This window comes from Psittacula echo, assembly GCF_963264785.1.
Source record: "Psittacula echo genome assembly, chromosome: 6".
NCBI lineage: Eukaryota > Metazoa > Chordata > Aves > Psittaciformes > Psittacidae > Psittacula > Psittacula echo.
This window is the reverse complement of record NC_137743.1, coordinates 28188820-28213985: the sequence shown is the minus strand read 5'-3', so window position 1 is coordinate 28213985 and position 25166 is coordinate 28188820. Positions and strand designations below refer to the sequence as shown.

Genomic DNA, 25166 nt, shown 5'->3' with positions numbered 1-25166 from the left:
TATTATTAAGCCCAGAGCCTGAAAAAGAATGGGAAAAGCCCCACCGAGGAGACACACATCAGCATTAGACTACCCCTACAGTTTAAATATTCTCTTAGCAAAACTCACAGATGAACGTTTACTTTACAAATGCCAAAAATAACTTTAAAATCTGTACCAAAAATTCTTACTCTTTCTTAATGTACATGAACTTTATTTGCAGTCGTCAGCATCCTCCTGTCTTCTCCTCCTTCCCCCTGAGCACTTCTTGTGGAAGGGGACTGACAGTATACTGAAACAGCCCTTGAAAGACTTTGAAAGCCTGTTCTGGTGCTTCCAGGGCTCCCTCTGTGCTATGTGAAAGCCACATAAAACAGAGCAGCAGTACCTCTGCGGCAAGGCTTGGCATATCCCTATGTACTGAATCAACATAATTATTTAGCATCCATCTCTCCCCGTGTGATTTCTTTATCCTGCTATTGTGTTACAAAGAATGAAAACCATGAAGAGCTGATCATCCATGCATCCTCCCTCCTGAGTAGGTTTTTTTTTAAGTTAAAAATTTCCTGGTTGTGACAGAGGCAATCTGAAAATTGGAAACTGTGAGCCTTGGAAAAAGCACAGCCAGAAGCAAAGGCAGCTGTCGAAGTCTCAATTTGGAAAAAGAAAAGGAAATTGGGATGGTCATCTGTAACATACCGTTCACTACTGCTTCCAAACATAACAGATTTTGTCACATGGCTCCTCAGGGAAACCTTTTGCCGTAAGGAATTAGTGTGGACAAGAATTTAGAAAAAGTAATGAAAAACCTGAGCATCTGTATGGATAACAACACTGACAAACAATAAATAACCACATTAAAGGATGAGCTTGGGAAAGAAGTTAAATATTCCAGTGCTTCTGAGACAAGTTCTTGTGCATCTCTTTTCTTAAGGAGGTAGCTCAATATAGCCTTAGAAGAACTGGAAAAATGAGGAAATTACATCCTGTGAAAAGTGAGGAGTTTTATAGTGGAGAGATGCCTAAGAGGAAATCACTATTCCAAAGAGATCAATAAATGAAATCAGAGATCTCACACCGACAACTGCAAAAGCTCCTTCACAGCCATCCTCTTCCAATCATTCTCTCATGATCAGAGAACAGAGGACTCTTATCAAAACAAATTTGCTATTCATTAAGAAAAGTACCTGAACAGAACAATTGGTAAGTTGCATGTTTGTACTTACAATGAAAATCTCATGAGGCAACTTCTCCATGGCAGGCCATCTGTATTTTTCCTTGTAAAAATACTAACTGTACATGTGTAAAGGTCAACAATCTAGGTGTATTCTGTGTATCAAGAGCCCTGTACGTAAATGGTGAACTCTTTGCAAGACAAGATTTTTTGCAGCCATTAAATGCAAATGGTTACTATGTGATCTCCCATAGAAATCAAATGAATATAATAAAAATAGTTTCACATGTGCATAATATGGCATACAGATGCTCCTTATACAACATGAAGAGCCGTTACAGTATAACTCATCTGCGATGATAATCGCCTCTTTCTTAAGGGCTGGAATCCTGAGCAGAAGTGCACATGTAATTGCATGCCTGCTTTTGCATATGCAACTGCTGTCGCTGCAAGCATAAATTAAATATGCATATTGCTACATAAAAACCTAGTCATTTACAGATGTGAATTTCTCTCAAACTCTTTCCAACTTCTTCTCAACTATCTGACTGGACTTCTGGCTTGGGGCTAACAGAGTCCCCTTTTATGCTCTCCATTTATTTACTGCATTCCCAGCATGTAAGAAGAAGGAAACACCCATACATAACTGCAAGCACTCCTACAAAATTGCAAAGGTGAAGAGCAAAATCAGCCAGAACCTTACAGCATTCATTTTTTACATTGCCATGCCTATTCAGCCCAACTTGTGTGCTCAAATTCAACTTTAAGGACATGTTTAGATATTACTGAACTTAGTGAGGACCACAGCAAAGTGCACTGGAAGTTGTGATAAACACATAGATGTATTGGCTTTCGCAAATCGTAAGAGTTCGTATTTAACAAAGTAGAGCACTGATGCTTATGGGGTAGGGATGCAACTTGGTGGAGAAGGTGCTTGGAGCCCTACAGACAAGGAGCAAGGGGAAGCAGGACCATCTGCAGACAGCAAAGCACAGCCCTACCCCCACCCTGAAAAAGATCAATGGTAGGCTTTACCCACATCTCTGCCCCGCTGGGCACTAGGAATGGGGCTGCAGTCATCTCTTCAAGCCAGCCTGCAAACCAGAAAACTCCAGTTTCAAAGGTGTGGTGTCTGGGTAGCCTCCAAGAGGTAAAATATCTTTGGAGAAAATGGTGGTAAAGAGCAAGACAAATCTGACCTTGAGGAACCTTGCTAATAGCAAAAAAGTTCCTCCACAACAAACAGACAGAACTTTCTGCTCCCATTTTAAGGCTGAAATGCTTCAGACTGGTTCTTCTTCTAACTTGTTAGCTCCTCCTGGTATGACATCAAGTATGCCCACAGCATGGAGCAGGACTGCTGGCCAGTGCACATGTATACATACACATATACACACGGAGCTCTAGCAAAATATTTCCAGTAGAAAAAAAAAAGCAGAATCTATCCCTCTATTATTGACATAGTGTAAAAGACAAGCATAATACTGCATATTTAATTGCACTTCAAAAAAATCACCTATTGGATGTGCTGCCTAAAAAAGAAGGGAGAACAAAGCTGCTCATGCCTTTTAAGTAATGGAATGCTGAGAAAAGATGTTAAACAAAATTTGCTGATACATCGTTGCCAAAACTGCAATAATGATAAATCCACTGTAAAGAATAAAATGTCTGTTTGCAGGGGAGAAATGCAAGAATCTGTGTTCTGAATTCCACTGGAAGCGTTTGAAATCCCACCCTTTAAATAGCATAGTTCGGTGCCAAACTTCACGAATCTGCTAGTAACCACTTGTAAAATTATCTGAGAATCAAACCAGCAACAAGTTTTGCTACCCATGGGTGTTGACTGTAACCATATGCAATGAAGGTAAGTATGAAAAATAAGAATAACAAAGATTACATGAATGTTTAGTTATTGTTTTCTTACCACCCTCCCTTAACCAGTAAGAGCATAAAGACCTCAAAACATTTTCAAGAAGTTTCTGCAAGGTCAGGATGTTCACTAGGTCTGAAGTATCATGGAAGCAGTTTCTCTTGAGGAAAAAGACTTGCAAGTCCTTGGTTTTCTTCATGGATTTGCCAAAATAAGTTTTAACAAAAAGCAGCTTTTCTGCCTTCCCCCTTTTATTTATGTGCAGAACATGAATACTTCTCTACCTCAAAGGACTTGATTTGCTAAATCACTTCGAAATCCTCAAAAGCTACTATAAAACCAGTTACCTTGACTGAGATCGGGACAGGAAAAAGGGTATAGAAGGAACCCTACTGCATGAGTTTGATAGCACCATGTGTGTGACCTCCATAGTATGACATGCGATTTAGTGTCTCAGGGCTTCACTCTTGAAGAGGTCAGTCTGACTGCCTGTCAGCAGCACTGAATCATTTGGTTTTGATTTTTTTAAAGTAACAATAGAAAGTCGAAAAAAAAATAATTGCAACAAAGCAATCATAATAAAAATCATTTGGAACGATAGAAATAATATTTTAACAACTGGGAAATAAGGGAAACCCACTTTGTAGCTTAACCGGATCAGTTCCATCTGTTATTTTAAGGGTTGAAGCCTGAACTGAGAAATCTGTGCCACACAGAGGCCGGCAGGTTTGTGAACTCTATCAGGAGTGCTTACCAGAGTTGGTCTTAATCGTTTTCCAAGGCACAAAGCCGAGATCAAGATGAATCTGTTTCCCACATTGTTTCCTCCCAACAGGGTTGGATTTCAGATTTGCCTGGATTAGAGTAAAGCCACCGGAATTCCCCACCTGGACATTAAGAAGGTTGGAGGCCTGATTTCAAAGGCAAGTGGTATGCAGTAATTCCAGCCTGGCCCCATGGGACTACAACTTTCATTTCTAATCAGTGAATTGTCTTTGCTTTGTGCAAAACTTTTTTTTTTTTTTTTAAGAAGAGGAGGGAGATTTTATTACATCTTCCCCTTTACTATCATTTTCTGTCTGAACCAACATATTTTTAGCCTAAGTACTAACGAATTAAAAGCAGAATCATTAGTTCACCTTTTCCAGAGAAATTAATAACAGGGCTGAGATTTTTAAATCCCATACTGTTCTCTGCCTCACTCTGAATTTGCTCATCTGTTCCTTTTTCACATTATCAGCTTGTGCTCAATGTCTGTGCTGAACTGTGCTTTAGACTCACTGTATGTTCCAATGGCAGCGACTAGAACCTTAATCATCTGCACCTTTATCCTATGACTGCATTTACCCAAAGGTACAGACCTATTTCAGCTCAAGGTCGGAGCTTCTTCCTTGGTTAAAGAGAAGAATGGGGACCATCCTCTTGCAAAGCCAAAAATGTTGCAGCATGCATAAATCCCTGCACAGAATCCTTTCCCCTTGTAGATAGGCTCAGACTGGACCAGCCACCTGGCATCCAATTTGCAAAGCACTGCCTGTCCTCAGCTCTCTGGCAGGGAGATGGGTCCTGGTATCTTTCCTCCGTAACTTGCTCTACCCTCCTGAAGTCCTGAGCACAGACAGATGCGCTGGCAAAAAAACCCAAACAAACAACAACAAAAAAACCCCCAACAAACTAAAAAAAAGATAACAGTGAGGAGGAAAACATCATTTTCCTATGTAGTCTGTGCTGGGGAAAGAGTTTTAGCTGCAGGAGGAGCCCTTCTGCTGGTACATACTGGAGTAGTTTGTTGACGCAGAGGAGGCTGGAGAGGCCTCTCTGAAATAACACAAATGCCAAGCTTCGACTAACAGGAGATTTTCTTTCAGCAGTCCTCCCATGAGACGAAAGGGGGTTGCACCAAACCAACACCAGCAGATCCCTGTTTCTGCCACCACTTATTAGGACCGGCAAGATGCCCTGATATAAGCATGTCCCATGAGAGATTGGGACATGGTCTGGAAAAGTCCAATTGCTTGTTTTGGCAAACTCTAGCCTATCTCAATGTTTTATCCATTGAGATCCAGCTTCCATTAGCTCCCCAAGAAGGTTTATCCTGCCAAAAAATTTCCTGTTTCCTTTTCCGGTCAGTCATGTTCAACTCATTTAATAGACTTCATAGGAAAAGCTTTGATTTTGACCCCTGCAAAGAATTACTTCTGATGATAGAAACAAAAGCAAAGGCAAGAACAGCATTTGCATCACCCACATGGCTGGGAGGAGTATTCAAACATTATCAACTTGAATCTGGAGGACAGAGATGGTTACACAAGTTATCTCAGATGAGCCCAGGATAAAACCTTTTCATTTCCCTCTGCTGAAGGTCAGGTGCTGCTGGGTCACTGGCAGGCAGAGGCAGCAGGGCTTGAGATGGCTGGTGGAGTTACCACTTCCACAGCTACCCCTGCTTTGCCTTGAATCAAAGTTATCCATTATCAATCCACTCCTGAGGCTCAACAATTTACAACAGGTATTTAAGCCATCACCCAGCTCTGTTTGCCTTAACCATCACGCTCTCAAGTGCAGCACTTCAGGATGCTGATGACAGACAAACTGCTCCGGTAGTTGCACAGCAGTGCAAAGGAAGCAACAGCCAGCCACGGTCTACTCATCGGCTGCCCCAAACCATGCTAACCAGAGCTTTCATTCACCTTGCAGGTTAAGAAAACAACTCCTGAAGTTAACACGAAAAAACATCCATTTCCCTTGTTTGGTTCCAAATAGCAGTCCTGTTTCGTATCCATGAGGGCAATGAGACTTTAAACAAAATGCACCCTGGATGTTATTACATACCAGTGTAATACTGCAATTTGGAGAAAATTTCACATTCACAGGAAAAAAAACCCACCATGTCCCTGGATTTAGAACAATAACCGAGAACAAAAACCACTGACCGCTTGTTCAGAAAAGGCAGGGGTTCTCCTCATTAGACTCAGCCCTACATGAAGTGCCACACAACAGGGTAACGAACCAAAGTGTTAAATAAACAATCAAAATCAACTCACAATCAAAAAAAATTAAAAAATCTTTACAGTCTCTGTGTGATGATGCCTGAAGGTTTTTGTAAGAACACACTTCTATCTATCTGACAGCATATGTTTTCAATACAGACATATTTGGGCCTGCACATTGCTATTTTAGTGCTAACATTTACAAGCTTATTTGCTGAAGGCAATTTTTTAAGGCATTTTGTCAGTGGCCAAGTCCAGCTCCCATTGAAGTAAACTGGAAGACTCCCACTGACCTCAATAGGAAACAGCTCAGACAACCAGGGCTGGAGTTGGAGCTGCCAAAACTCAGTGAAATGACACAAGTTGAGGACACAGCTCTTGGAGCAAACTGGGTAAGCCCAGAAAGAGAACACCACCATGAGATATAACAGGAGGGTATCAAGAAATATATTAGGATCTGGTGCCATGTAATTTCTTCCCTGTGCCAGTGTAATGCGTTTGCCCCCATGACACTGCTCACCACCAGCTTTGGCCAGCGAGATGGTTTGTGGGGCTGTGCACTATTGCTTCTGCTCACTGAACCTGAATGTGAAAAAATAAATAGATAAAAGAGAAAAAAAGTGCAGAGAAGAAAGGATGTTTTCAGCAATCCAGAGTGATCTTGTTGAAATTACAAGAATTATTCAGATTCCTAAAGTCAAGCACAGACAAAAGCTCTTGGAGAATCCCAGCTTTGCCCTCTTCTTTCAGATAATTATTTTCCTCTGCCTCATAACAACTAAGAAAACTTTAATATTGCTACCATGACTGTAACTGTACTTCTCTCATTTGAGTGAAGAAAGAGCTTGAAAAAATTCCTTGCAGACAGTTTTTTTTCCTCTTTTTCTTGTTATAGTCTACAAATGCTACAAGGGCACAAGGGATGGAAAAAGTATTTAATTAGTATTTCCAGAAATATCCTCGCCTAACCCATAATGAGGTCATGCCAGATCATAATCCTCCTCAAATACAAGAGACAAAGTGATTTCCTTTCATACATCCTTTTTTGGGTGCAGCATCGAAAGCTTTTCTGTGGTTTCAAAGGGAAAATAAAACCAAGTCAGTCTGAGTGGGGGAAGTCCAGGAACACCTAATACATTTTCCTGCAAAATTAATTTGGCATGCCATACCTCAGTGAAGACACGGGTGAGATTTCACACAACCAGGAAGCTTTCTTTTAAAGAAAATAGAAGAAAAATACACACCCCCACCCACATACAAGAAAAACCAACCCTCCCCAAAAAAACCCCCACAAAACCCCAAAACCACAGCTCCAATCTCCATGTGCCCAACTGAACCCCTTTGAACTTTCTGCTCAATAATATTTCTCTTAAATCAAGCAGAGATGTGTTTGGGCTACCTGTGTCTGTTTGCTGCCCTTCCTGCCTGCAGGAACTTAACCTGACTCCTGGGTGGACCCTGGAAAACACAGAGCACTATGGATGCTGCAGGTCCAGTGGCCCAGGAGTTGGCTGCTGTTGCCAGGGCTTGATTTGCACCAAAGTGGTGCTGACAGCAGATACAGCCGTGAGACCCATCTTCACATTACAAGGTCACCCCTCCTCCCGTAGTGCTTCCAGCAGCCACGGCACTGCTGGATGTTGAAGACACTCCAAAAAAACAAAGACTGCCCCTCATGTGGTCCCTCCTGGATATGGCATAAGGAGGAGCAGAGGCTCTGAAGCTCAGGAACTACTGAGGCCACATAGCCTGTTCACCTTACAACGCACTTCCCAGGTTTTCATTATGTCTCTGCAACAAGCCCAATAGCTTGAACACAGCAAAAATACTAACTTGGAGAAAAGCTTCCTATCTTGACTTGATGAAGACATCAAAAGCTTGAAACTCCACCAGCTCCCATAGTGGCTTACCCCAATAATTATTCAACTTGATTGTTACATTCAGGCAGGGAGCAAAGCTCGGGTGGATGCTTGAGTTTAGCTTGCAGCTGGTGATGGTTCATCAGCTTTTCCCCACTGGAATAAGGGGCTAGAGAGTACAAAGCATTTTCTGTCTTTTAATACTCCGAAATTGAAGTAAATCAGAAACAGGATGTTATCTGCTGTATTTGCCCTCTTCTGCAAACACAACCATGTGTTATTTCACTGTAGAAATGACTGGGCAAAGCTGATTTACTGAGCACTCACAGGAAGCCAGTGGTTCTCCACTCGTCTCTCCCATCCCCCTAAGTTTATTGTTGAGTTCTTGGAATATCAAGTACAGAGTGTGAAATAATTTAATGGTGGGGGGATTTTTCACCCTCCTTCTCTATCCCAATATGACTAAATTTATTGATTTTGGATTGCTGTAAATTATAATGCAATTATCCTGCTGCACAAGCAGCTTCCGATTCCAGAAATTAAAAAGCAATTCAGGTAAATGATCTTTAGCTATCATGGTGCATCCCTGCAGAACTCATTAAGTTGGGGGATTAGACAGCACACCAAAACTCTTACAGGGTGGGTGACATTGAAAACTATCATGTCTGAAAATACAGAACTTCCTTAGGAAGATAACAGGGGCAAAGCTGCTGGTGAGGCATTCTTTTTCTTTCCTGATGACTTTGAAATGCTATCAACTTGTACATCTCCCAGGATTTCTAATGCTTACTTATTGACCCTTTTTAAAATAAACACCCTTCCTTTGAGACAAGAATGCCATTAGGAGGGAAAATTTAAGAAATGGACAACTTCACGCTGCCATCCATAGAACTTCATTATTTCATATGATTGGATCTCAGGTAGAAAAGCAGCTCACGCGAGTTGGAGTCAGCAAGTACTTTCTGAGGTCGGAGGCTGCCAAGTGGCACGGAAGAAAGCTCATACCAGATTTCCAGCCAGAGAAGGTTAATTTTCCAGCTTTTTCTGAAGAAAGCTCTATCTGGTGGAATCTCTAAAAGATTAATCACTGACTGATGGTAGTCACAGAAGATATTTTGCCATATATGCCCTCTGTCAGCACAACTGCTCTCAATCCTTCTGTCTTTCCCAAAAGTTTTGCCTCCTAAAACTGCCTGCTCCCAATTCAATCAGTTAAGGCTGTCCTATACTGTTGTGATGCTGCAAAGCAATCATCATCAGGCTTCAGACTGAAGGCAGCTACAGTCGTTGGCAGATGAAAGGATACGTGTGCGCGTAGTTTGCACATCACTAAGTTCGTAAAACGCTTTGAGGATGAAATGTGCTGCAGAAATATAACAGGTTATTAAATTCCTTGGTACCATTTCTTACATCTAAGTCTGCAGTGCTCTTCGATGGATTGTGCCCAAACCTGCTACTGCTTTTAGCTTCCTGGCTATTTTTTTTTCCCTTGCCCCAGGAGAATAGATGTTACCCTTAGAGCCAATGAGTCTTTCACACCTTTTGGTCAGCCCCCACAGCTGCTGCGCAGACACAGCGCACGGGGAGTCCCTCCAGCTTGCAGGCTGCATGTGGGCAGCCTCTCCACTCATTTCCTCTGAAAGCAGAGGCTGCAGAACTTGGAAGACCCCTCTTGCTCACCCCCCTCTTCCCTAACACAGCCCTTAATTAAAACTAAAGGCAGCTACTGCTTTTGAGTAGGACAGTGCAGATCCTTGGGATATTAGCCAAACACCACAGAGATTTATAAACTTGTCAGCGTGGCCAGGGTACTCAGAAAAGAAGCCAAAACCTTCAGTTTAAAAATCCCCTACACCATCATAAATTTCAATTTTATCTGCAAGTTCTTCTCACTGTGAAAGTTCACTAGTTCTGTTATTTCATTTCTAGTAAGTACCATGTCCTAATATGGACATTTTTGCAGCATTCAGCTGAATTCTGAAGATATACGACATACCCCGGTAGTCTTTTCTCCTGTTAAAAACAATCTACTAACCAGAGTCTCATGAAAGCCCAAATCATATCTGGTCTCTGTTTCTAGCAGAGGGCTCAGTAATCCCCCTCCCTATCTCACTAACATGATTACACAAGCCGTACAGCAGGAGCATGGGACATCTGTGCAAATCTCTGTTCTTTTTTGGGATGCATGCATACTTTTCAAATTTCCTAAAAGGAGAGATTATTTGGTTTTGGCCAAGCATCTGAAACCACTCTCAGGCCACACACAAGTTACCGAGTAAGCAGACGACATCCTCCTCTCAAACCCTTACTGACACAGATTTTGAAAACACATACTTCAACCACCTCAGCAAATTGTTTCCCTGGTGTATTGGTGCTGGGAGCCCAGGGCCTGCCCTCCCTCCTCCTCCTTCTCCTCCTCCTCACCCCCTGCTGGCTGCTTACAGCAAGAAGGGCGTTAGTGCTGCACTGAACCTGCTCCAGTTCTTTTATATAGATTTAGACCGGATAATTTGACCATAGGCAGCTTTATTGCCCTGATTTATATGAAGCCTTGCAGTGGTTTGGTTTTTTCGGGGGGTTCTTTTGGGGTTTTTTTTGGTAAGAAAGCAAGATTCATAGAAGTCCTTTCCCTGCTCCAGCTTGAAGACAAGCTGTGGGATCACCACGGCTTCCCACAGGGGCTCCCTCTCTCCTCAGCATGGTTTTGGAAGGGGATGCACACACTGCAGGAGCTGGCTGAAGCTTCTTCTCAAGCACAAATCCTCACCCTGGCAATCACTGTGTGTGTCACACCACTTAGCTTGCCCTGCCCAAGGATGGTCCAAATGATGTCTGGGGTGAATGATGTTGCCACTCCCCTTACCCACCGGTGTGATACCCTGGCAGAAACCTCAGCATCTTGACCACTTGACCATCTTGACCACTTGACCTCTCTTGACCACTAACCATCCAGAAAATCTCATAGGAAAGATAGCAAAAGGCATCTTTGACCAAGCCATCACTTCTGCAATCCAAATAGCAGGGGATGAAAATCCAGGCAGATCTGCTAAGGGAGATGAGGCTGTAGGGACAGGCATGTTGCTACCAACCATATGCATTCCTGGGGCACATTAAACCTGGGGTCTGTATTAGTATTCTCCAGTAGGCATCTGGCAGATATTAAATACCAGCCTCCCCAGAGAATTTGTTACCTCCTCATGCTTGACTGGGTGAATATAAGTGATTGTATCTGCTACCTGAAGAGCTAGATGAAGTCTATCTGAAACATGCCAAGACCCCGTATCTGTCATTACCATACTAATTTCCTGAATGAAAATCCTGCGTGTATTTAATTTAATCTGTCCTCTGTCTCATTATCTGACCAGAACATGTTGTACTAACTACAAAGACAGGTCAGTATGTGACTCAAAACCTAATTTGAGTTACTTACCTAAAGAATTACTGCCTGGATGAGCACCATGTTTTGGAATAACAAAGTCCACCAATGGTCCTTCCCTGTCACCAGCATGTGAAGAGCTAATTTTGCACTGGGCCACGGGATCATCAGAAATCCAGTCATCTCATCTTGATAACCTCATCTTCACAACAAACATGGACTGTCTTCTAGCTTCTCTATCTTTTGTCTTTTTCTGCACCCAGCTTCTATGGGACTGTAACTCTTCTGTTCAAATACTTCACGACTTTTACTTTTGCTACCAAGTGCTCTTGAATATCTCATAAAATGGTGGTTTTTGGCTCAAACCCTGCTGTTACACCTCTGGACAACAGCATGTCAAAAGCTTTCCAATTCCTCTACACAGCCCATGCCTCTGGTCCAGGCTACCTCTGCTGCTCAGTAAATCACAGAATCATAAAATCATAGAATCATAGAATAGTTAGGGTTGGAAAGGACCTTAAGATCATCCAGTTCCAACCCCCCTGCCATGGGCAGGGACACCTCACACTAAACCATGCCACCCAAGGCTCTGTCCAACCTGCCCTTGATCACCGCCAGGGATGGCGCATTCACAGCTTCCCTCGGCAGCCTATTCCAGGGCTGCTATGGGGTCTCCACGCAGCCTTCTCTTCTCCAGGCTGAACAGCCCCAACTTTCTCAGCCTATCTTCATACGGGAGGTGCTCCAGCCCCCTGATCATACTCGTGGCCCTCCTCTGGACTTGCTCCAACAGTTCCATGTCCTTTTTATGTTCAGGACACCAGAACTGTACACAATATTCCAAGTCATCTTATCTGAGCAAACACTTTTGACCATAATCCACCAATGGTTTCCATAAAGGACTCTGAACTTCTCCCTACCACTGCTGGCACCTTGTTTCTTACCCCATCTAGAAATAATTTTGCAAAACTCTGAAGCAGAAATTACATCCTCCCTAGTTATGGGTTCACACAGCACTGATCAAAATCTGCAAGATTTTTTTTCTCACTTAGGAGCATAATGATTGTACAGAAAAAGTATTTCAAAATTACCTGCAAAACTGTTACCAGAAAACTCACAAGTGACATGAGCACCATGCACTTCATGTGCCCCCAGAAGCAGATCAGTAATGCTGGGCTTGCACATCTGCATCTTTTGTTAGCACCTGGAGAAACACCATCCCTCTTTTGTGGTATCTACAACCATTGCATTGAGGGGCAAATTCCCTCTTCTGCTCAGCTTTAGTTGGCGACACAGCCTTCAAATTCCCACTGTGTCTAAGTATGGTTTGGGCCACCAGCCCTGTACCTCACAAAACACAAGGTTAAGTGAACAAAATTCAGGAGGACATTTCTATTCTGCCCTCAGGACTTAACTACTGGAAGGTTTTGAAGTTGGAAAGGAATAGTTTTTCATTTGGGTCACAGAAAGGAAGAATAAACTAAAACCATCTTTACAAGAGACACTGCAGATACAGACAGTGAGGAAAGGCCCTTCGGGCTGATACTTAGAGAAGCTCATTTCTATCCTCATTCAAGTGCTACAGAGGTTAAAGACCTGCTACAACCTGCCATAAAAGGCAAAACCCACATTAATAGAAAATGTGTTTCCCTCCCCCACTCCAAATGTATTTTTTATGAGTAAACATTTCTGTATTAAGACTTACTGTCTTCAAAGATCCCTTTTATGTCCCAAAGGTAACCATTTAAGTGATCTTATAACAGCCGTTACTTATCTTTACAATGGGCAATGCACATGAACTCAGTGTCTGAGACTTTCATTTTGCTATATATTTTTTAGTAACTACTTATAAATCCAGCTTGTTTCAAGTGTCAGTGACTCCATGTGGCCAAAAGACAGTCTTGGATCTTATTTCAGCTGCTAATACATTGTTTTAAGTGGAATTAAAAGAAGCATGAAATTTACAAAACTCTTTTTCCTCCCAACCCTTTTAGCTTGCTTACAGAAGTGATGCAGCAAGCACAGAGCTCAGAAAGATGCAAATGTTTTTCACACATTCAGCCATCTCATATCTATTTTAAGAGTCCTTGCTCCAGCATTTGAAATACAGGACCTGGCAGTAAAGATGTTTTGAGGATGCCTTTGAAACAGCACACTAAGGTTCCTCTGGAGTTTTCCAAAGGGAAAAAATTGCACCAAACAATAGTATTGTCAGCTCCTCTGCAGCTGATTACAGTATTAGAGTGCGCACGTGCACAGCAGGCTAACGGGAAGAAAAACTGAAACTAAGGGTTTCTCTGAAGCTGTCATCGCACAGCAGTGATTTTGTCCTTCCATCACCTGGCCCCAAGAACAACAACATTCCTAAGGCTCTAATTACAGAGGACTTCGCTAAAACGACTATTTATTGCTCAGGTCAGGGTGAAACCCTGAAGCTCTTTTCTGTGAATTCATCCAGATTTGGTCTATCCAAAACTCTGTCCAGCTACTTGAACCTCAGCAAACCGTTTGATGAACCTCATCCACAGATAATGTATGTAGGAAAACCTCTTAAACTGGGAAAAATAATTTTCTCGTTTCAATGCAAAATACAGCTATTAACAACATGATGTTCTCCAACTGAGTTTGCCAGCTAAGATAGCTTGAGAAACTTTCTTATTCCAGAGCACAGTGTGACCTCTCGTAACACAGTCAATCTCGATGTATCCCCAAACTGTCTGTCCACTGTAGGTATTGAAAATACCTTAGCTGTAAGAACTTAACCTTATCTTCCTTAACCCTCCAAATCTGTTTTATTGGCCCCCTTTGACAGCAGCAGGTTGACACTTCAGACATATGAACAAGGTCACCCTTGTAACACAGCGCCCAGGGACAGCAGCATCCTTTTGCAGGCAGGGGGAGGGAATGGAATGGCAACCCTTATGTAGCCTGACCTGTTAAGTGCTTCAGTATGATCAGTGCCATAAACATGCTAACCAGATGCTGATGGATGGGCCTGGAGGCCCAAAGAACAACGCAAGTTCATTATATAAATGGGGGAAAGAAGGGAAGTCAAGCAGCTTTCCTAAAATCATGAAGGAAGTTTGGGGCTGAATCAGGAACTGAAACTAATTTTCTCCAGGCTCAGTTCTGTGCCCTCACTGTAGGAAGCCACCAAAAAATTGGGTATCTTCACACAAGCAGCCTCTGGGAGTCGGGTCAGCTTCCCACAACACCTAATAATTCCTCTCGTTAAAATGGGAAGTGCAAAGAAATGCCTAAAGTCCTCACCTTTGAGTTTCTCTGTTTTTACTTTCAAGTGTGGCTGTAAATGCCTCAGAAAAAACATCACCTGCGAACTGATATGAACAAGACTTAGCTTAACCTCAAGCCTCACAAAAGCAGCATTTGCATGCATTCACATAACACACCAACACTCATGCCAGCCAGCATGAAGAACAGGATGCTGCTTAGTCCCCCCATCACTGTTGGTCCACCCCACAAAGAGCAGCCATAAACCAAGGTGAACCCCAAATAGATCTTTCTCAGCTCTACTTTTCTTTCTTTCCCCCTTCACAAAAAGAGAAAAAAAAAAAATCCACTTGGGGAAAATCTGAACATTTCTGTACACTTTGAACCAAGAGTCAGGAGTGCTGAGCCCTCACCACTCTCTCTAGGCTCATAGCATCTCATTAGGTGCAGAAATATATCTGTTTTCTTTAAGCAATTAAACTATTGTTGAAACAGTGCACGTGGGGCCAGGGGCTTACAGGAAGACACCTCCTCTATTGGATGGTTTTCAGCAATGTTCAGACACTGATCTTTCATATCAATACAACTGAAGGCATCAAGATATCTACTGTAACTGTTTACTTAAGGATGCATCTGTTGCAAGCTGTGATTTTTCTGAAAATCTGTCAAGAGTCAGGAGCTGATCCATGTAAGAGGAGAGGAGAGGAGAGGAGAGGAGAGGAGAGGAGAGGAGAGGAGAGGAGAGGAGAGGAGAGGAGAGGAGAGGAGAGGAGAGGAGAGGAGAGGAGAGGAGAGGAGAGGAGAGGAGAGGAGAGGAGAGGAGAGAAGAGAAGAGAAGAGAAGAGAAGAGAAGAGAAGAGAAGAGAAGAGAAGAGAAGAGAAGAGAAGAGAAGAGAAGAGAAGAGAATTGAAGAGAATTGAAGAGAATTGAAGAGAATTGAAGAGAATTGAAGAGAATTGAAGAGAATTGAAGAGAATTGAAGAGAATTGAAGAGAAGAGAAGAGAAGAGAAGAGAAGAGAAGAGAAGAGAAGAGAAGAGAGAAGAGCTTTCTGGCCAAAACAGCACATTCTATCCCTGCAAACGTTGCTGTATTTTAAAAATCAGATATTAGTGGCAGTAAATATAAATATTTTGCTTGCAATACTCCTGTTCTTATTTACAATTTACTTAGAATTGGAAGTGATTTCAATGGAATACAGTCTTAAAAATATCTGAGATTCCAGGAGACGGAAAGAGGTATAAGAAAGAGAAGAAGAAAAAACCCATGGAGGTCTCTAACAAACTCTAGAAAAGACAGAATTGATTTCAGACAGGTTTGTGTGAAATCTTTTTCATTTGTGCTCATGTGGGAGCACACTCAGTGGTTTATTTTTTTAATTTTAGACTCAGCCTATGTACCTAAATGTTTGCTCAGCTCTTTCCACCAAGGTTTGCTTGATTTCAACCCAACACCACTATGAAAATTACAGAAAGCACAGTGCAGGTGACTTCCAAACACATGTAAACTCGCAAGTTTAACATAATCCTAAACCAGTTAGCATGAAGAGACTATATCCCACTTCACTACTTCAAGAGCTAAACTTGCAATCTTGGCTGTCATTTATTCTCTGTCATTACCATTAAGATCAGAGAACTCATCCTGCTCAACATAGAACCCACACAGAATTCATGGGATATTGATTTATTTCAGAATTTAAGGTTTCTTCACATTATGTCCCACTTGGTTCTGGGAAAACTTGTAACTCCTTAATTATGAGCCCACTGTGCTAGGTACTGGACAAAGGCACTGCCAAAAATGAGTTAAAATTCAGTAAAATTTGTTAGTGCTAACAGAACATTTTCATACCCTTATCCAACAAAAAAGAATGGTACTGACTGCTGCAATGTGATATTCTCAAGGGCACTGTATGATGCATAAACAACTTGTGTTCAGCTCTCCTGAAGGAAAAGAAACAACTCCTCCATGTTTGGCAGATGAACATGAAAATTTGAGTCATTTAACCATGATTACATGGCATATATTTGAGAGGGGAAAGAGTCGCTAGTGGATCTGGTGACCCAAGAGACCTGGGCTAAATCCTCTTTATCATCATGGATGACCCATGTATGCCACCTATGAACTTCCAAAGTTGCAGAGGTAACCAGCTTTTGACATCTGTGTGAAACAGTTGCACCCATTACAGCCACTTTGGCCTCGGAAAACCCAGACAGCACAATTCATGTTTTCTAATTTAAAAAAAAAACTTAAATAAAAAAAAAAAAAAATAGTGCAGCAGAATGGGCTGTGTCCTCCCAGGCCTTGGTCATCAACACATGAAACCATGAAAACAGACCTCCTGGTTTCATGGGGGACAGTTTAAGGAGGAGATGAGCAATGCCAACTCCTCCTTCCACTCTGAAGTGATTGGATGTCTCTCAAGGCCATGCAGAAACTCTTTAGGAAGTGCTGGGAATAGAAGCCCCATTTCTTGGTGCTGGTATTGGATGCACAGCATTTCTAAGAACATTTTTCTCTGCCACTTGTCTGACCCTGGGAGCAGTCCCACTGCTCTATGCAGGCAGCCATGGAACACTCTGACAAACCCTATCAATTATTTAGAGTCAAAAGGAAGACTTAATCTGTGTGATAGAAAAATGGATTTTATCTAAAGCTTGTTCCCCCTAAACTGATTTACACAACTGGCCTCTCTAGTTGCCTCCCTTAACATAATTCTTTACTTTTGCATTAATAGCCTTCCTCCACTTAAGTTACATTTAGGTGCTTTTTGTAGCCTTTCCAATTTACTAGGTTTTTTCCTCATCTTTTTTGCGGAGATTTTAAATTGCCCATCTCTCTGAACAGGCCATTAAAACACTAGTTTTGTCAATGCTGGTGTAAGGCTGGAGCAGCTCTGGGAAGCAGCTCCCCTAGCTGTATTGACACTTGGGTGTCGAGTTTGCCTCTGACTTGAGAAGCCACAGGGTGAGATTTTAGTCCAGAGCCAATAGTGAAGGCGATCTGTGGCTCACCAGGCTACGCACTGATGAACGTGAATGGAAGGCTTTAAAGCATTAATCTAGTCCCACCTTGGTTCCTTGCTTTAACCCCACCCTGCAATTCTGGTCAAGTCAGGAAGACTGGGATTTGTCTGCCTAACATTAGTTACCTCAAATCAAGCATGAAGCTCTCAAGGGACCAAAGCAGGCATCCCCAAAGCATGCAAAGGGATCCCAAACTAGACACTTAACATTTAAGCAGTCAACTTCAGACAAAACAAGTCCCAGTCCTGGTCCTCCATGATTACAGCAGGCTCAAATGCCACAGTTAATGGATGGTGCTGGGAGAATTAATTTACAAAACACGTGCAAATTCTCAGATGCTTAGGCAAAAAGCTGCCAAGATACTAAAATTTCAAACTATGGGGACATGCTGGCAGCATAGAGGAGACAATCCAGGAAAGCATCATGATAAATATAATCCATTATCACCACTGGATTTTCCTACTTGACTGTAAATGACCAACCCACAAATAGGTAGAGGTTCAGCATCATTTAAAAAGAGTCACTTTTCTGAAGACTAAACTAGATCCACAGGAAATAAAAAATACCAGTACTTGCCAGAATAAGCTTTTGGAGCTTACAAAACAATAGAAAGGTGGAAGCTAGTATTATTACAATGACTATTATTAATTATAATAATACACTCACAAAATGCAAAGGTCTTTCAGGTAGTACTTAATTGCTGTGATCACCAGTGCCAGAGCCAGCCTGTGAAGAATACCTTTTTTTAACTTAATCATATAAAAGCTTTTCAAGTTGGTATGCAATCCTGCAGTGTGGTTAGGGATGAGACTAAATTCCTCTGTCTTCAAAGTACCCTAGCATCGATATAGGGCTGAAATTGTAAAACCTTTGGTATGACAGTGTGTGGGAGCTGCACACAATCAGTGAATGTTTGCCGATGTTATAAATCATAGAATCATTTAGCTTGGAAAAGACCCTTAAGATCATTGAGTCCAACTGCAAAGTTGATACATCATTAAATGCTTTGCTGATACAGACTATAACATCTTCTGTAAGGACTACGAAATGTGAACAAAAAGCCTGTAAGCATTAATGGTTATCCACTCTGAGGTTGCACCTTTGCCCACAAGGCTGGCTACCACACAGAAGAACCAGTATAGAGGTTTGGGAAAAGGGTTTTCCCCATGAGGAGAAAAAAAACCAACCCAAAACCTAAAGAACCCAAAGCAAACAAGTGACCAAGAAGTGGGATTCTAATCACTTGTTTAAGCAAAGATGTACTGCTGACTGTTTTAAAGAAGAGCCTAGAGAGACTCAGCATCGCTGGCCATAGATAGAGGAGAAAGGGCAGACAGAAGAAAAGATGTGCTTTTTGTGGCACAGTTTGTGGCAATCTTAACTACTAAAATTCTGTCTGTGTAGCTGAAGAAATGAACCTGCTGCTCCCAGAGTGCCCTCCACCATGTCCACACACCAGATTATGGTCAATGAACATAAAAATGGTGCAATATGGCTTCAACTTCATCCACGACTACATTGATCCTTTTAAACTGTCCCACTGAGCAAGTGTCAAGCAACCAGTGTGATTCAAAGCTGGTAGGTCTTCACAGGCCTCGATATCCTGTGACTGAGGAACAGTCTCAACATTGCACGAGTCTGAGCATCTGAGACCACTGAGTGCTCAAAGGGACATGAGCGGGTACACAAGAGAGACCTGTAGGCAACCTGGCCAGCCAGAAGGGCTATGGTAGCAAAGAAATCCACTTTAAAACCCAACAGAATTATTTTTATTTAAGACTAACAGAAATCTCCAGGGAAGCAATCAAGAATCATATTTCTATCACTCTTATGACAGTGTTGCACTGAAACCCTACCCAACAGGGGGGCCACTGAGCAATATGCAGTAGATACACAATAGATACGGTGGCTGTCACAAGAAATTCATGGTCTAAATTACAGGATTTTCCCAACGTTCGGTTTTAACTACTTTCCCCCTTCCCTTCTACAGCCATCCCAGGCTTTTCTGTTAACTGTGTATCTCAACATTTCAAATTGCATGCAGCAAAGCAATGCACGGCAGGGAAGCTAAGAATGTGCTTGTAGTGCTTATATTCCTTTTCCTAGAAAATGTGAACAACTGAAAGAACATCCTTTAGAGAAGATCCCTGCCCCTCCAGGGTGGACAGAAGCGATGACTTCATTGGGCTGTTCTCCTTCTAATTTGTCTGAGTCTCAGGCCACACAAACTATATATTTTTTCAGTGTGCTGAGCTCTGCTGGGATGCTGGCATTTCCTCCTCCTCATTTACATGGGCTTCCCATAAGCCAGCACTAAGACAAGCTGAACTGCACATGGACTCCCTGCCAACGCCACTTGGGGTTTGCTTACAGAAGACCTCTGGAGAGCGATGGGAGGTGCTCCCTGCCCTTCTCCTCTGCCTATGAAAGGGCTGAGTGTGCTACTTCTGCAGCACTGAGCATTCCCACCAGCCCATAAATCAAGTGACCAAACTCCATCCCAATCTCTGATCCACTGCAGAAAAGCCCCACACTCTGCCCTTACATCACAGGCAGGGCGAAGAGCTGTATCTCATCAACTGAAGCCTTAATATCAGAAGAGAGTCATTACCTCCTGGGAAAAAAAAAAAGTGCAGCCAGAGTCTCACTGGTTCTGCAGCTTGGTTTCCCCATGTTTACACCAAATGACTTGTTGAACTTCATTATATACAAAGTATTTCCATAGATCAGAGGCAGGGAGACCTGTGCAGCTAACATAAAATAAATTACCACCCCATGATAAATGGTTCTATTAGCAATCCAGATTGTTAAACTCAGATACAACAGGATGAAGGGAGCACTGCCCCATTCATTCTCCCTGCGGCAGATACTGAGTTGTAAATAGGTTATTTTGTGTGTAAATAACACATTAAAACTCAGCATTAGCCGTGTCTTTTGATAGAGAGGAAATTGTTCCAAATAAATAATCTCGGACAGGAATGTAAAATAAGCCAGATTTAATAGTGCATGCCTGCTGCAGCCGTGTTAAACATGACTAAAATGATAAACCCCAGAATATACTAATAGTAAACTATGCTCTGACATCAAAGTAATGAGGCTGTATTTTTACCCAGCTTTAGAAATGCTAAAATTAGTCTTGACAGAGCCAGACATCAGAAAAATGTTTCAAACGTAAACACCATCAATTAGGAAACTTGGTGTTTGTGTCATGCAGAGGGCGGGGTGGAGAGGGAAAGGTGCATTCTGGGCATTGTTAAAGTCAGGCAGTTAGCATTTAGGAGAATTTGTATTTAATTTTATTACAAGATGAGAAACCCATCTTCCTAAATATCTCTGCCTTTGAAAGAGAGGCTTATTTAAATTTCTCTTCCAGCCACATGCCTGGGCTTCCTCACGCATGCTGATATGGAGGATGCTGCAGTGCTAGCCTGGAGGACACAACGCAGTCTCACTCACTTGGGGCTTTGCTCCAAAGTCTCCTACCCTACACAGCAATATGCACTTCTGCATTCAGCAAAAGGGCTTTCTTAACATAGTGTTATGTGTTTGCCCTTCCAGAAGTGGAGGCACCAAAAGTGAGAGGCTCTTCAACAGATTTGACTTGCCTATAGCTCTTACATACTGTCATTAAAAACAGCTACCATCTCTGTCACACATACACGTGTTCTCCTACATTCTGTCCTTAAAAGCAGTTTCCATCTCATACACACCTACACACATACACACAGAAGAGAGGAGCTTTGATTCCTTGGATGGCATGATTTATGGAAAAATAGAAAATTAAGAGAGACTTTCCCGATGTCATTTCTGTGAGGCCAATTTCTGAACATCTGATCAATGAGTTACTGTAAAAAAATGTCAGAGAAGATCTCTAACATGGCAGCTTCAGTAGACTAAAAATATGAGATGCATATTGTTAGTACAAAAGGACTCTTCTCCACTGACAGCAACACCGATCTCTTTTCCTACAGCCATAACTTAACTTCTTCAAGGCTGGAAACATTTGGCACAAATATCCAAAGCAAGGGAACTAGAAATGGAGACTTATAATAATTTAGTCTAAATAATAATGTAATAAACTAGCTAGTCTTCAATTATTTAACTATTATTCACTTTCTTGCTTCAATTACCTTAATTATAAATAAAACCTTATGAATCTATTCATTCTTATGAAAGAAAAAGAAAACCTTATGATCTGAGAAACATGCTATGTTGGCACTCCATCTGTGTGACTCAGTAGAATAAAAGAGAAGAAATGTGTTGCAAATTACGTTTGTTTGGCCCTGCAGAGCAGTTTGGTGATCTGCAGTACTAGCTAAGCCTTGCTGCCACTTTCTCATATGCTAGTAGAAAGAGGAAAACCTCTACAACAAATAAAATCAAGAGTTTGTCTTGGATGAGAATAAAGACTTGTTTGTATGGCCCAAAGCAGGGTGGGGAGCTCAGACAGCCTCCCTTTAAAGCTGTTCGTCTACTCAAACTGAATATTGTAATTAATTTCCATGTTTCGTTTGCTTTCTTCTGTAAGAATATGAGCATAAATATGTATATTTGTTATGAGTAATTACACTAGTTTAGTGAATCAAATATGCCATATTAGCACAAACACCACATAAGTACAGTCTCATCGCTACCCAGCCTTTTGGTTATCAACTTCTAAATTACACCTTGCAGTTAACTAATGTTAGAAGATGACTTTGTATTAATTTTCTACTTACAAGCACACGCACCATGCTGCTCCCTTTCAGAAGCATGTATTATGTCTAGCCAGAATTCAAAGAAAAGCCCTCAGAACCACAAGAGCATGTGCATCACTTGCAGAGCCCTAGGGCCAGCATCTGCTCACGTATCACTTCACTGCTAGACATTTTAGGTTATTTACAAGCACTTCTCTCCACAGCATGACATAGACTTCACTCTTTAAATCTCATTACACAATGCTTTCATCACAATTCTCTGACATCTTCAAATAATCCTCCACTTACTTTTGCACTTCCTCTTAATAAAAGGACAAATGTTGAGCCCCTTAAATCATTCTTTTTAAAGGTGAGAGCACACTGCTAATGGGGCATATAATACGGGACTCAAAAACCAAACAAGTCTCTGGGGATGCCAGATGGGCCAGTGGACACTCCAACTTGGGTGCATTCTCATTTCCATCACATCTCTGGAAATGCAGTGACTGCTTCCTCAGTGGACGCATTCCCAAGGCAAGTGCCAAGTGGGGAAGAAGTATTTACTCATAACAGCATACCTGTGGGTTCTGAGTTCAAGCATATCCTTGGACTTCATTGACACCATTCAGTCCTTTGGATCTGCCAACCACTGAGATGATGTCTCAAGCAGGCTGCCTCGGTGTCTCCTACAGCCTGTGCTGCTTCAACAGGAATCAAAATCTGCTGGGGGATTGAAACACCTGCATGTTGCTCTCTCTGCCTTTCCCCCTATTTCTGCCACCCAGCAAGCTTTCCTTTCTGCCACTTTGTGTAGTGCTCACAAAGGAAGGTGGCTCAGACCCATTCAGCAGGATGAGATTGTTTTTCCCTCCAAACAACTCTGTGTAAAAGATTTTCTAATTCTTCTTAAGAAAAACTTTCTTTTGGCTAACAAAAGCCAGCAAAGTTTATCAAACGTGAACTAATCCGGTAGATTATAATCTAGCAGCTGCTACCTTATTTCGCGCATCTGAATCCTCTTGGGTCAATGTGGAAACAAAAACTGAGTAACAAAGGTGTTGAAAACGAAGAACAGATAAAGTAGATTTAAGCGATTTGGACTGGGAACTATCTCCAAAACTCAGCCAACAGAAAACATAGACTCTTCATCCGAGCTGTGTAAGAAACAGAGGAGCCTGCAGAGGGGTCATGCTGCTCTCCTGGGGTGATGAAAAACCACTGTGCAGTGAAGAAAGGGAAGGGAAGAGTCCATTTTGAGGTAGACTCTGGCTAGCAATAACGTATATTTTTAAGAGGGAAAAAAAAACTGCCTGCAAAGTTTACACAGCTCAGACGTCTCTTGCCACATCTGAGCTGGTGTAGCCCCTTCTAAGTTTGTCTCCTTACACCCTTATGTCCAGAAAGAACATCCAGTCCCAGTCCCCAGCAAGGGCACCATGGTGCCTCCCTTATCGGCGTAGCTTTGCCCACACTTGGCACCACCATGAAGGGCCCTGACACCAATTTGGAGCTCCACCAGCTCGTGTGCAGGAGAGGGATGTGTTTTGGGCTGTATTTTGCCTGCCATAGCCAGTGAAAGGAGACAGGAGCAACAAGCAGACCTGCACATTGTCCCTCTCCTCTCTCCTCCCAATGCTACACCCAGCAAAATCAACCCTACGCCTCATGGGTGTCCAAGAGAGCTTCCCAATTTACTCCAACACCAGCAAGACCAAAATCTTGCCAAAAACACTGATAGAAAAAGAAATAAGGAACTGAGCTATTTCTGACCTTAACAGGAGTGGTGCAGGTAGGGGGGTTTCTTTGTGAACCTTGTACTGGGGTCAGACAATCCCAAAATTTTTCCCTAACCACAAAATCCCAGCAGCAATGACTGAAGATGGTGCAGTCTGTTTAGCTTGTTAGCAGGACCATAGCCAGCACACAACATCCCTCCCTGACCACGATATCAGGGGGCAGTCTGGCTCCAGCCAGATTCCATGGAGGAATGGCAGGCACTATGCTGCCAACACCATACAGCACTGGCTGGCTGGTGGCAAGAAGTGATAGCATGCCTCAACTCTCAAACTGCCACCACTCACCACTCATCCTCTCTCTTGCTCCAGCCCAATTCACTGGGAGTAGTGGTAACTCATCACAGTGCAGTGACGTTTGGATGCCACGTGCTGACACAGCTTCCTGCTCCTGTGACCTCCAACGGCCAAGAACCCAAATAAACCCAGCATGTTCATGGGAGGACAGATGCCACAGGACTTATTAAATTCTTACAGTCTAATGAAAAACACCCCTGCTGCTTTCAAATTGTGGAAAACATAAAGTACCTCCTTGTGCCACTGCTGCTCCCGTAGCTGCTAAAGGAGTGGGTTTCTTCCCCATCTCTGTAAAGCCATTCCCCTCCAGAACTGCACCTTTCCCTTCTTTTTTCCCAGCAGCCGTTGAAGCAGAAGTTTCCATCTTAGACGTGCATCTTCCAGCTCAGCGACCCTACCGGACATAAAAGAAAACCAGATTCTGGTCACTACTCACGAAACAGGCAAAATCAGCTCCATGAGAAAGCAGCTGATAGTTCAGCAGAGCGTTCAGAAGTAAATGGCGAGTGGCAAAGTTTTCCTGGGATTCTAACTCCAGAGGCGCAGCCAGTACAGCAGCCACAGACGAAAAAGGCACAGCCCTGCAAAGGGATGGATATTCTGACATCCCACTGGCTTCAGGAAATTCAGGAAGACCTAAAAGGATCAGGACCAAAATACATGTTTTCCCCACTTAAACTTGGGTTACATAATAAAGCTTATAGGTCCAAAAGGCATTCCAGGATTAAACAAGTGAGACACAAAAATTTAGTGCGTATAAAACCAATTTGTCAATCCTATACATGACCTAGCCCATCATACACAAAAAACTGAGTCAGCTAAAACCTTCCAATAAAAATACAGGAAAAAAATACTTTTAAGATATTTTCTTTTTCCTTTCCCCCATTTGGTGCTTATT

At 42.4% G+C, this 25166-nt stretch overlaps 1 protein-coding gene across 2 annotated transcripts in view; it reads right to left on the bottom strand.

Annotated features, from left to right (window-relative positions):
- Positions 1-24632, bottom strand: part of GLI2 (GLI family zinc finger 2) — a gene marked incomplete at both ends in the record, with an annotated part of 141959 nt that extends 117327 nt beyond the window's left edge. The window contains one exon of one of the 2 annotated variants that reach the window (XM_080621493.1): positions 24500-24632. In XM_080621493.1, coding sequence (XP_080477619.1) covers positions 24500-24632 — 133 coding nt within the window. The remainder of the gene's footprint in view (positions 1-24499) is intronic. The other variant, XM_080621494.1, reaches the window with a different exon arrangement.
- Between the last annotated feature and the right edge of the window lie 534 nt (positions 24633-25166).